Source organism: Anolis sagrei, chromosome 12, assembly GCF_037176765.1.
Source record: "Anolis sagrei isolate rAnoSag1 chromosome 12, rAnoSag1.mat, whole genome shotgun sequence".
NCBI classification, from domain to species: Eukaryota; Metazoa; Chordata; class Lepidosauria; order Squamata; family Dactyloidae; genus Anolis; species Anolis sagrei.
In genome coordinates, this window is record NC_090032.1 from 13,645,665 (window position 1) to 13,658,913 (window position 13,249).

Here is a 13,249-nt window from a genome sequence, read left to right on the forward strand (position 1 = left end):
TTATCTGTGGAATGACCAGGGTGGGACAAAGAACTCTTGTCTGCTGGGGCTAGGTGTGAATGTTTCAACTGACCACCTTAATTAGCATTTGATGGCCTGGCAGTGCCTGGGGTAATCTTTTGTTGAGAGCTGATTAGATGTCCTTGATTGTTCCCTCTCTGTTCTTTTGCTGTTGTAATTTTAGAGTTTTTTTAAATACTGGTAGCCAGATTTTATTCATTTTCATGGTTTCCTCCTTTCTGTTGAAATTGTCCACATGCTTGTGGATTTCAATGGCTTCTCTGTGTAGTCTGACATGGTGGTTGTGAGAGTGGTCCAGCATTTCTGTGTCAGACTACACAGAGAAACCATTGAAATCCACAAGCATGTGGACAATTTCAACAGAAAGGAGGAAACCATAAAAATGAACAAAATCTGGCTACCAGTATTAAAAAAATTCTAAAATTACAACAGCAAAACAACAGAGAGGAAACAACAATAGAATCATAGATAGAATCATAGAATCATTGAGTTGGAAGCGGCCTCATGGGCCATCCAGTCCAACCCATTCTGTCAAGAAGCAGGAATATTGCATTCAAATCACCCCTGACAGATGGCCATCCAGCCTCTGTTTAAAGCTTCCAAAGAAGGAGCCTCCACCACACTCCGGGGCAGAGAGTTCCACTGCTGAACGGCTCTCACGGTCAGGAGGTTCTTCCTCATATTCAGGTGGAATCTCCTCTCTTGTAGTTTGAAGCCATTGTTCCATTGCGTCCTAGACTCCAGGGAAGCAGAAAACAAGCTTGCTCCCTCCTCCCTGTGGCTTCCTCTCACATATTTATACATGGCTATCATATCTCCTCTCAGCCTTCTCTTCTTCAGGCTAAACATGCCCAACTCCTTTAGCCATTCCTCATAGGGTTTGTTCTGCAGACCCTTGATCATTTTAGTCAGGTACATCTAATCAGCTCTCAACAAAAAATTGCCCCAGGCACTGCTAGGCCATCAAATGCTAATCAAGGTGAGGTCTCTTCCAACCCATGAGGTCTCTTCCAACTCTTTGATTCTATGATTCTATGATTCTAAGGTGGTCAATTGAAATATTCACGCCTAGCTCGAACAGACAAGAGACCTTTGTCTCACCCTGGTCATTCCACAGATATATAAACCCACTTTCCTAGTTCCAACAGACCTCACTACCTCTGAGGATGCTTGCCATAGATGCAGGCGAAACGTCAGGAGAGAATGCCTCTAGAACATGGCCATATAGCCCGAAAAAACCTACAACAACCCAGTGATTCTGGCCATGAAAGCCTTCGACAATACAGAAAATGTATATTTTGCCTCCGAACGCCAACGGTCTTCCACTCACCTTTCCCCTCCTGGCCAGGAATCTCACTGGGAGACGGTGTCTCATTGGAACTGAGCTGCAGAGGGGAAAATTGGAGAAAAAGAGGAGAGAGAAAGGGACTCATTAAAAACATGCTGTTTTTGGACCAGTGTCCCGCCTGCCTCCAGGCTCCCGTCACTCAGTCAGATGTCCCTGCGTGTCCTATCCACTTGCCAATGTCACGCAGAGGAGAAGTTTGCCAAACAGTTGCCAGGGGAAGAAAGAAACTTTGTATATATAGGGAGGATGTGTCATGTACAGCGATGGGGAAGCATCAATCGCTCTCCATCATCTCCTTTGGTGCAAAAGCCGGACTGTTGGTCTCATTGTTTACCCAGCAGCCACTTTCAGAAAAACTGCAAAAAGGAGCCCTTAAGGCTTGGGCACACATTCACAGCTCAAAAGTTGCAGAAGTTAAAGTATTTATAAGTTACTAGCTGTGCCCTGCCACACATTGCTGTGGCCTATAGTAAGAATTTTCGAAGTAGAGGTAGATATCTGGACTATTATGAAAGAGAGGTACCTACCTATTCCTTCCCTCCTTTTTCTTCCCCTTTCTCTCCTTTCTTCCTTCTCTGCCTCTTTCTTTCCTTCCTTCTTTTGCTCTTTGGTTTCATCCTCCCTTCTCTCTTTCCTTCCTTACCTCCCCCTTTCTCTACTTCTTCCTTTGTCTCCTTTCTTCCCTCCCTGTTTTCTTCCCTCCTTTCTTCCCTCCTTTCTTCCCTCCCTTCTTTCACTTTTTATTTCCTTTTCTCCTTCCTTCTTTCTTTACCTCTTTCCTGCATTTCCCTCCCTTTTCTTTCCTTTCTACTTTGTCTTCTTCCTTCCTTCGGTACCTCTTTCTTTCGTTCCTTCTCTCCTTCCTTCCCTCTTTTCTTTCCTCCTTCCTTCTTTTCCCTCCCTCCTTCTCTCTTTCCTTCCTTCCCTCCCCCTTTCTCTACTTCTTCCTTTGTATCCTTTCTTCCTCCTCTACCTCTTTCCTTCCTTCCTTCTTTTGCTCTTTGGTTTCATTCTCCTTTCTCTCTTTCCTTCCCTCCCTCCCCCTTTCTCTACTTCTTCCTTTATCTCCTTTCTTCCCTCCCTGTTTCCTTCCTTCTTTCACTTTTTATTTCCTTTTCTCCTTCCTTCTTTCTTTACCTCTTTCCTGCATTTCCCTCCCTTTTCTTTCCTTTCTACTTTGTCTTCTTCCTTCCTTCGGTACCTCTTTCTTTCCTTCCTTCTCTCTTTCCTTCCCTCCTTCCTTCTTTTCCCTCCCTCCTCCTCTCTTTCCTTCCTTCCCCTTTTCCCTCCTTCATTCCTTCCCTTTTTCCCTCCCTCCTTTCTTCTCTCCTTCCTTCCTGTCTGTTCTCCCCCAATACCATGATAGAGTCCCTTCTAACTCTATTCTAACATTATATTATATAGTAGTATATATAACAATAATATATATAATATAATATATATGTATTATATAGCAATATATATAATAGTAATATATAAAGTATTGCGTGTGTGTGTGTGTGTATATATATAGATATACTAGCCGTCCCCTGCTACCCGTTGCTGTGGCCCACATGGGGGTTCTGTGTGGGAGGTTTGGCCCAGTTCTATCGTTGGTGGCAGGCCTGTAGCCAGGATTTCGTTTTGGGGTGGGGGGCTGAATTTTTTTCAGGGGGGGGTTCGGGGGCTGAGTTTCGGGGGGGGGGGGGGCTGAGTCTGAGTGAAAGAGGGTCTAGCCTAGCAAACCTTTTGTATCATTACCCCAATACTCCCATGCATATGGGATATATTGAGTATGGTGATCAGATCATGATATGAATAAACATAACAGTTTAAATAATGCACCAGTAAGGCCTTTTCGTGAACCACCATGAGAATTTGGGGGGGGGGCTGAAGCCCCTCAAGCCCCCCCCCCCCTTAGACCCACCAAGGAGAGTCTGAAACCCTTGGCAAGCGAAAGAGGAGAAAGGCCCTGAATTTTCCCTGATTTTTCCCAAATAAATCTCACCAAGGTTGAAGAAATGGCCACTGAGGCTTTTATTAGCAATTCAGCTGAAAAGAATGCAGAGCCGCAATTATTCGCCAGCAGAGCATGAGGAGAATACACCAATACAGTCATATTTATAGCAAATTCAAAGTTGTAGAGTTCAAACTTCCCACCCCGGCTTCCCTGACGTTCCCCGCCGTGATTGGGCGACGGGCGAACAGCTGGGAGGCGGCCCTCCCGCCCCCTGGGCTTCAGGACCAAACAGGAAGCTTAAGCAGTGCATTGGATCCAATGGGAAGGCTCCTGCCGCCTAGCGGCGACAGCGAATCAGGGGAGAGGGAAGCGGGACAATAGAACACAAAGGAATCTGTGAATGAGTTTTGAAAAAATAATGCCATGTGGCTCGTAAGACAAAAAAGGAAGTCTCAAGCAGGGCTGATCTATTGTGTTTTGATTGGAATGAATCAACATGTGTAAAGGAAAATCCGGGCAGCAAACATGAGGACAATGAGGGCGAAACTGGGGTAAATGTTCCTTAGTGGGAAGTTAGTTAAATCAACCAGTGTGAAGGTGGGGGCTTTTCGAAGGTCCCCTCCAGGTAGAAAAATGATTAAAGTTTTGCCAGGGGGCGGCAACTTTGTTGGGCGATGCTCCGAGAACAAAAGGCAGTCGCCAGGATATTGTTCATGCAAAGGAAATTCTGGATTAAAGTTCTTTAGTGAATGCCAGGGCTTTGCAGTTTCCTGGGGGATTTCTTCATGAGGAGATGGGGGAAAAGGTCAAATGGGGGGCGGGGGGGGGGGGAAGCCTCTGCCACAAGGAAACCATGAAATACATAATATGTGTCCATAGTTCATAAGGGTAGAAATTCATACGGGTTTGTCCTTGTAGAGGAAGGTGTGGGACCCATAATCCACTCCTGCCGCTGAGGACAACTACCTGGGTGAGGTGAACAATGGGAGGTCTGTGGACTTTCCTGTGTGACCCAGATGGCACAGGAAGATCCTAGGAGAGCAGGACCAGACCCCATGCCGCCCAGAAGAGACAGCCCCTCCTAGAGGCTGATCTGAGCCCCCACGGGGGAATGCCATCGCAGGAGGAGCAACCAGGATCCCACAGCAACTGCCATGAAGGAAGGAGGCCCTGCCCGTTCCAGAAGCTGTGCAGAGGAATGGCCCAAAGGAGACCACTGAAGTCCTCACTAGGTATGAAAGTTTTCCCTTTGTTTCCCTACTAACTACCCTTGGGCTGGGAAGGGGGTGGGGTGGGGGTGGGGCTGTAAACCTTCTTTCTGACTGTCCTAGACACTACCCCTGAGTCTCTGTGATGATGGAGAGCCGGACCTGTCTGCGGTCACCAGGAGGCGCCACGCCAGAAGGAGTAGCAAGGCTGTGCCCCATCTTCTCCCTCCCCCAAGTGCCAAGGGAGGAGCCAGCACCCCCAGGAGGCCTGAGGACCACTGCCAGATGGGAGAATTCCACCATGTGCCATCCTTCTCCATTGGGGACTCACTCGGGACCCCTGAGTGCTCCATGCTGACTGCCATCACAGACTCCATCATCCCCTGCCTCCACCGCCTTCACCTTCTTACTTCAGTCTTTATTACTCCAACCCAAAGGACACTCTGCCACTGGTCTCTCCCACCCTGCTGGGTCCTGCTGTTGTTGCTTAAGTTGGGCCCCAAAATAATCAACAGAATACAATCTAATCTGTCTAGAAAGAGGCCCTGGGTGCTAAAGAATTGTCGAGGCTTGGGAAAATGAGCATGACCATTTTCCAGCCTCGAAGGGAGGAATTGATACTGAGCATCTTTCCCCCCCTCCCAAGTATTTGTAGTTCGCCAAGGGCCGGACAATGGATTCTGCTGCTTCCTGACCCAGCGCACATAACTGGATTCCTGTCTCCTCTTTGTGAACTCTCTGACTTATGCACTGGACTATGGACTCTGCTACTACCCAACCCAGCGCCCATCGCTGGGCTTCTGCCTTTTTTCTTATTGACTCTCTGCTTCATGAACTGAACTGTTTGGCACATCCCTGGCCACGAACTTCCTTCTGGTGCTTGCCTTGAAATGCAAGCAGCCTCAGTTTCCACGCACCTTTGCCAAAGGACTATGAGATCTCCAGTTTGCGTTATAATAAAGATCCAATATTGTAATAAACTTTCGCTGGGGATGGGGGAGGGATTGTCTCATGAAATGTAAGATATATTAAATCTATGTAATGGAATATTGTATGAAATGTACTCTGGTCCCCCTCCCTGCTTCTCCTCTTTGACCCATGCCCCAAAAGGAATGTGACCTGAGGATTACTGTGACAGGGAGGAAACCCTTTGTCCTCCCGAAATGGTTCATATTTACATTTGCATGGGCCCGTGATTGATCCCTTCTCCTTGCATGCTTTCAGAGCAGACAGCAGGCAGGAAAGGGTCAACAGAAACTTAGGAAGAAGAGACTGATTAATTCACCCAGATATTGTTGACCCTCCGGGTGGTCCGATATCGATCTAGCCCATTCAAATCACTCGCCAGACCCATCAAGGACAGGAAAGCCCTTTGTTTACCAAATATCACCCTTTTTCCGCCCAGGACAAAGCCTGCATTCCAGCAGGCAGGAAATCCAAATCCCATCATCTTTCCCCTTTGTCTGCGGCCGTCCCGCCCTCCTCGCTCCTGATTGGCCCAAACTCAGAAGCGAGCGGAGGGCGCCCATTGGCCCTCCCGAGGCACAGGAACGTTCTGATTGGCTGAGAGCCGAGGCGGGCCGCCAAGCCTCCTCCCAGCTGTTCCAGCCTCAGCCAATCAGCGTCAAGCTGGCCGGCAAGGGGCGGCGGGAGTTTCAAACTGCTTTCTTTTGTCCTGTACTGTATAAAAACGCCTGAAATCTTTGTATCTGGATGCTTGTATGTGAATGATCACTGCAATCGCATCCTTTTCAGCTGAATCGCAGAAATAAACGCTTCGGTCACTGAACCTCTTCAGCCTCTGGTGGGATTAATTTTTAATATTTCCACACCTTGGATTGGCTTTCGCTGGTTGCTCACCGAGGTCAAGAGACCCCTTTAGCGGTCTTCAGGGATCCCTCCAGCTGGGAGACCCCCACAAAAGAGCTCGATATTAAAGGGAAATGTTTGTGGGGAATGATAAACTCTGGTCCTTTGTCCTTGGAAAACTGTAACTCTTTCCCTGAAAGCCTCCTGGGGTCTTTGCTGTTGTTAATGTCTTGGCAAACTGACCAAGACTTAACCCCTATTGTGCAGTCTGGTGCCCTTGCCCTTTGCAGAACTATAAGTTACCATACCTTATTTGGGGGGGGGGGGGGATGCTCAGCTTCAATAATAATAATAATAATAATAATAATAATAATAATAATACCAGGAGCATGAGACTGTGTGGGAGGAGTGGAAGAAGACAAGTGAATTTGGTGACCAATATTGGCAAACAGCTTCCTTGTCTTGGACAGAATATTGCCAAGGAAGCCTGGCACCCATCAAACAGTGCTACGGATCCATCGAACCGTGCAGGAGCTGCTTTGGCGTTGAATGCATGCGCCGGGGAGGGAGGAGAGGTTGCAGCATTGCAGCATCTGGCTCTTTTATGACATCCCAGTGGGCGATTAAACTCTCGAAGCAGCAATTAAGCCCCTGCGATGCAAACCTCAGCAATCCTGGCCAGAGGGAATGGGAAGCCTGCCGCAGATGGCACCATGCGCAAGGGCCAGGTCAAGAAGGGGCAAGCGGCCTCTTGAGATTTGGGGATACTTTATTTCTGTTTTTTGCGGACAAGAGCCAGCCTCTCTGCAACAAGTCCATCATCCACAGTCCATAGTGGCTGCGGATAATGAGGTCGGGAGCCACTTTCACTTGCCTGCGAAACGTGGTTCTTTCTGAGCCTTCAAGATGGGATTTCCCCCCCCCCTTCTGCGGTTGCTGAGGCAACCTCGGGCTATCCCATAATGAACCGAAATGGTATATCCACAGACGAGAAGAAGAATAGACGCCGCATATGCACCGCTGATCTCCCAAGGAAGAAAGGAAGAGAAGCATAGGAAGGAAAGCTATGTTTTCTCTCTCTCCATTTTTGGTCCACAGGGATGGGATGCGCACAGTGATGAACCATAAGCGCATTGAGGACCTGATGCACAGGGAATCAGGTCATTATCATTATCGGTGGCACAATGGGTCAGACCCTTGTGCCGGCAGGACTGCTGACTGAAATGCGGGGGTTCGAATCCAGAGAGTGGGGAGAGCTCCCATCTGTCAGCTCCAGCTTCTAATGAGGGGGCATGAGAGAAGCTTCCCGCAGGAAGGTAACACACATCCGGGCGTCCCCTGGGCAACATCCTTGAGGACGGCCAATTCTCTCACACCATAGAATCATAGAATCAAAGAGTTGGAAGAGACCTCATGGGCCATCCAGTCCAACCCCATTCTGCCAAGAAGCAGGAATATTGCATTCAAATCACCCCTGACAGATGGCCATCCAGCCTCTGTTTAAAAGCTACCAAAGAAGGAGCCTCCACCACACTCCAGGGCAGAGAGTTCCACTGCTGAACGGCTCTCACAGTCAGGAAGTTCTTCCTCGTGTTCAGATGGAATCTCCTCTCTTGTAGTTTGAAGCCATTGTTCCATTGCGTCCTAGTCTCCAAGGAAGCAGAAAACAAGCTTGCTCCCCAGGCCCGTAGCCAGGATTTCGTTTCGGGGGGGGGGGGGGGGGGGCTGAATTTTTTTTCAGGGGGGTTTCGGGGGGGGGGCTGAGTTTCGGAGGGGGCTGAGTCTGAGTGAAAGAGGGTCTAGCCTAGCAAACCTTTTGTATCATTACCCCAATACTCCCATGCATATGGGATATATTGAGTATGGTGATCAGATCATGATATGAATAAACATAACAGTTTAAATAATGCACCAATAAGGCCTTTTCGCGAACCACCATGAAAATTTGGGGGGGGGGGGGGGCTGAAGCCCCCCGAGCCCCCCCCCCCCCCCGGCTACATGCCTGTTGCTCCCTCCTACCTGTGGCCTCCTCTCACATATTTATACATGGCTATCATATCCCCTCTCAGCCTTCTCTTCTTCAGGCTAAACATGCCCAGCTCCTTAAGCCGCTCCTCATAGGCCTTGTTCTCCAGACCCTTGATCATTTTAGTCGCCCTCCTCTGGACACATTCCAGCTTGTCACTATCTCTCTTGAATTGTGGTGCCCAGAATTGGACACAATATTCCAGGTGTGGTCTAACCAAAGCGGAATAGAGCATGTGGAGCATGACTTCCCTAGATCTAGACACTATGCTCCTATTGATGCAGGCCAAAATCCCATTGGCTTTTTTTGCCACCACATCACATTGTTGGCTCATGTTTAACTTGTTGTCCACGAGGACTCCAAGATCTTTTTCACACGTAAAAGCTGTCTGTCTGTATGTCCATTCATCCTTCCATCCATCAATCACTCCATCTACATATCTACCTAACTACCTACCTATCTATGGTTCTATCCATCTACCTTCTGTTCCATCTATCAATGTCCCTTCCATCTGTCCCTTCTGTCTATTGCTTCAACTGGAATTCCTCTGTTTTCTGAGGGCCACAGCAACGCATGGCAGGGCACAGCTAGTATAATAATAATAATAATAATAATAATAATAATAATACACTGTGGACTCAAACTATCATGGATCTGGACCATGGTAGTCCACGCTCTGGTTACATCCCGTTTAGACTACTGCAACGCTCTCTACGTGGGGTTGCCTCTGAAGACTGCCCAGAAGCTTCAATTAGTCAAACGAGTGGCAGCTAGATTGCTAACAGGAGCAGGGTACAGAGACCACATGACCCCTCTGTTACGCCAGCTCCACTGGCTGGCGATTAGCTTCCGACCACAATTCAAAGTGCTGGTTTTGACCTATAAAGCCCTAAACGACTCCAGCCCAGTCTACCTGTTCGAACGGATTCTCCCCTATGAACCATCAAGGTTATTAAGATCTTCCGGAGGGGCCCTGCTCTCGGTCCCACCACCTTCGCAGTCGCGCTTGGTGGGGACGAGAGACAGGGCCTTCTCGGTGGTGGCTCCCCGGCTCTGGAACTCCCTTCCACTAGAGATCCGATCTGCCCCCTCCCTCCTGACTTTCAGGAAATTACTAAAGACCTGGCTCTGGAATGTGGCTTTTGAGGACTGAATCTTTGATGAACTGTGACTACGACAACGACTGCGATTGTATTGACGTTCTGGCCTGGGTAATTGTAATGATGATGTTTTATTGTATTTTATTGTTTTGTTTTAATCTTTAATGATGTTGCACTCGGTTGTATTTGTATATTTTGTAATTGCATATATGCTGTAAACCGACCTGAGTCCCTCGGTTGAGGTGAGAAGGCCGGTATAGAAAACTTCCAAATAAATAAATAAATATGCCCAAATGTGAACACTGGTAGAATTTGGAGAAAATAGACCTTGACATTTGGGGGTAGTGGTTGCTGGGATTTATAGTTCGCCTACAATCAAAGAGCATTCCGGACTCCACCAATGATAGAATTGGGCCAAACTTCCCACACAGAAACCCCACGACCAACAGAAAACACTGTGTTTTCTGATGGTCTTGGGTGACCCCTCTGAAACCCCGTCACAACCCCCGCAGGGGTCTCGACCCCCAAGTTGAGAAATGCTGCTATAGAGCAATGGCATCAAATCGCAGGAAAAGAGATTCCACCTGTACATTCAGAAGAACTTCCTCATAGTAAATACGCTTTGACAGTGGGATACACTACCTGGGAATGCAATAGAGCAGTGTTTCTCAACCTGGGGGTCGGGACCCCTGGGGGGTCGCGAGGGGGTGTCAGAGGGGTTGCCAAAGACCATCTGAAAACACAGTATTTTTTGCTGGTCATTGGGGTTCTGTGTGGGAAGTTTGGCCCAATTCTATCATTGGTGGGGTTCAAGGGGCTCTTTGATTGTAGGTGAACTATAAATTCCAGCAACTACAACTCCCAAATGTCAAGATCTATTTTCCCCAAACTCCACCAGCGTTCACATTTGGCCATATTGAGTATTGAGTATTCATGCCAAGCTTGGTCCAGATCCATCATTCTATGAGTTCACAGTGCTCTCTGGATGTAGGTGAACTACAACTCGAAAATTCAAGTTCAATGCCCACCATACCCTTCTAGTATTTTCTGATAGTCATGGGAGTTTTGTGTGCCAAGTTTGGTTCAATTCCACTGTTGGTGGAGTTCAGAATGCTCTTTGATTGTAGGTGAACTATGAATCCCAGCAACTACAACTCCCAAATGACAACTCTCCCCCAAGCCCACCAATATTCAAATTGGGGCATGTTGGGTATTTGTACCAAATTTGGTCCAGTGAATGAAAACACATCCTGCATATCTGATATTTACATTACAATTCACAACAATAGCAAAATTACAGTTATGAAGTAGCAACAAAAATAATTCTATGTTTGGGGGTCACCACCACATAAGGAACTGTATTAAGGGGTCACGGCATTGGGAAGGTTGAGAAACACTGCAATAGAGTCTCCTTTCCTGGAGGCTTTTAATCAGGGGCTGGATGGCCATCTAGAATAATAGAATCAAAGAGTTGGAAGAGACCTCCTGGGCCATCCAGTCCAACCCCATTCTGCCAAGAAGCAGGAATATTGCATTCAAATCACCCCTGACAAATGGCCATCCAGCCTCTGCTTAAAAGCTTCCAAAGAAGGAGCCTCCACCACACTCCGGGGCAGAGAGTTCCACTGCTGAACGGCTCTCACAGTCAGGAAGTTCTTCCTCATGTTCAGATGGAATCTCCTCTCTTGTAGTTTGAAGCCATTGTTCCGCGTCCTAGTCTCCAAGGAAGCAGAAAACAAGCTTGCTCCCTCCTCCCTGTGGCTTCCTCTCACATATTTATACATGGCTATCATATCTCCTCTCAGCCTTCTCTTCTTCAGGCTAAACATGCCCAGTTCCCTAAGCCGCTCCTCATAGGGCTTGTTCTCCAGACCCTTGATCATTTTAGTCGCTCTCCTCTGGACACATTCCAGCTTGTCAATATCTCTCTTGAATTGTGGTGCCCAGAATTGGACACAGTATTCCAGATGTGGTCTAACCAAAGCAGAATAGAGGGGTAGCATTACTTCCTTAGATCTAGACACTATGCTCCTATTGATGCAGGACAAAATCCCATTGGCTTTTTTTGCCGCCACATCACATTGTTGGCTCATGTTTAACTTGTTGTCCACAAGGACTCCAAGATCTTTTTCACACGTACTGCTCTCGAGCCAGGCATTGTCCCCCATTCTGTATCTTTGCATTTTGTTTTTTCTGCCAAAGTGGAGTATCTTGCATTTGTCACTGTTGAACTTCATTTTGTTAGTTTTGGCCCATCTCTCTAATCTGTCCAGATCGTTTTGAATTCTGCTCCTGTCCTCTGGACTATTGGCTATCCCTCCCAATTTGGTGTCGTCTGCAAACTTGATGATCATGCCTTCTAGCCCTTCATCTAAGTCATCTGTTGGGAGTGCTTGGATGGTTTCTCCCTGCATGACAAGAGGTTGGACTGGGTGGCTCTTGGAGTCTATTCCAAGTCTGTGATTCTATAGTTCACAGCAATACACTGCTGCTTGGATGTAATCCCATTTCCTCCCTTTAGCCACAGTTAACATAAGGACGGCAGGGATTCAGGGAAACCTGAAGGCGGGCAGATGGTGCCATCATCTGTAATAATATAATTTTCTAAAATCCCCGGGACCCCTTGCCTCCACTGCTGATTAAACCTCAGTGCTCAGAACTAGAGCAGGATTCTAGGAAAATGGGGGAACAAAGCAGAAGAGAGTTGTATAGTGATTTCTGCCACTATATAGGAGAGGTACAATAGAAAGCGGGTCGTGCACCCAGTTTCAAGTTAGTATTTGCCTTCTGAACTATTCTTCTTGGTTGAAATGACCAACTGAATGAATGGCGTGCATTTTGCTTTCACTGTTATATAGAATCACTAGCTGTCCCCTGTCACGTGTTTGAGTTCACAGTGCTCTATGGATGAAGATGAACTACAACTCCCCCAAAGGACGGTGAATTTCCCCCAAAGACCTAGAATTATAGAGTTGGAAGAAACCTCATGGGCCATCCAGTCCAACCCCATTCAGCCAAGAAGCAGGAACATTGCATTCAAAGCACCCTGGCAGATGGCCATCCATCCTCTGTTTTAAAAGCTTCCAAAGAAGGCGCCTCCACCACACTCCGGGGCAGAGAGTTCTACTGCTGAATGGCTCTCACAGTCAGGAAGTTCTTCCTAATGTTCAGGTGGAATCTCTTTTCTTGTAGCCAGAAGCCAGAATGGATGTCCAAAAAACTTCTAACTGGGCAGAGACTCCAAAGTGACATGCACAAGAAGTGGAAAAAGGGAGAAATCACCAAAGAAGAATTCAAACAAATAGCCAGCTCTTGTAGGGAAAAGGTTCGCAAGGCTAAAGCACAAAACGAGCTCAGGCTTGCAGGGACATTATTATTAAACTTGTAGGGAAAAGGTTCGCAAGGCTAAAGCACAAAACGAGCTCAGGCTTGCAGGGACATTAAAGATAGGAATGTAGATAGGGCAGAGAGTTCCACTGCTGAACAGCTCTCACAGTCAGGAAGTTCTTCCTAATGTTCTGGTGGAATCTCTTTTCTTGTAGCCAGAAGCCAGAATGGATGTCCAAAGAAATTCTAACTGGGCTGAGACTCCAAAGTGACATGCACAAGAAGTGGAAAAAGGGAGAAATCACCAAAGAAGAATTCAAACAAATAGCCAGCTCTTGTAGGGAGAAGGTTCGCAAGGCTAAAGCACAAAACGAGCTCAGGCTTGCAGGGACATTAAAGATAGGAATGCAGATAGGGCAGAGAGTTCCACTGCTGAACAGCTCTCACAGTCAGGAAGTTCTTCCTAATGTT

At 47.4% G+C, this 13,249-nt stretch overlaps 1 protein-coding gene across 1 annotated transcript in view; it reads right to left on the bottom strand.

Annotated features, from left to right (window-relative positions):
• Positions 1-13,249, bottom strand: part of PCP4L1 (Purkinje cell protein 4 like 1) — a 48,785-nt gene that overhangs the window by 18,648 nt on the left and 16,888 nt on the right. Inside the window, exon 2 of the mRNA XM_060758642.2 lies at positions 1,352-1,406. Within this exon, the coding sequence (XP_060614625.2) occupies positions 1,352-1,406 (55 nt within the window). The remainder of the gene's footprint in view (positions 1-1,351; positions 1,407-13,249) is intronic.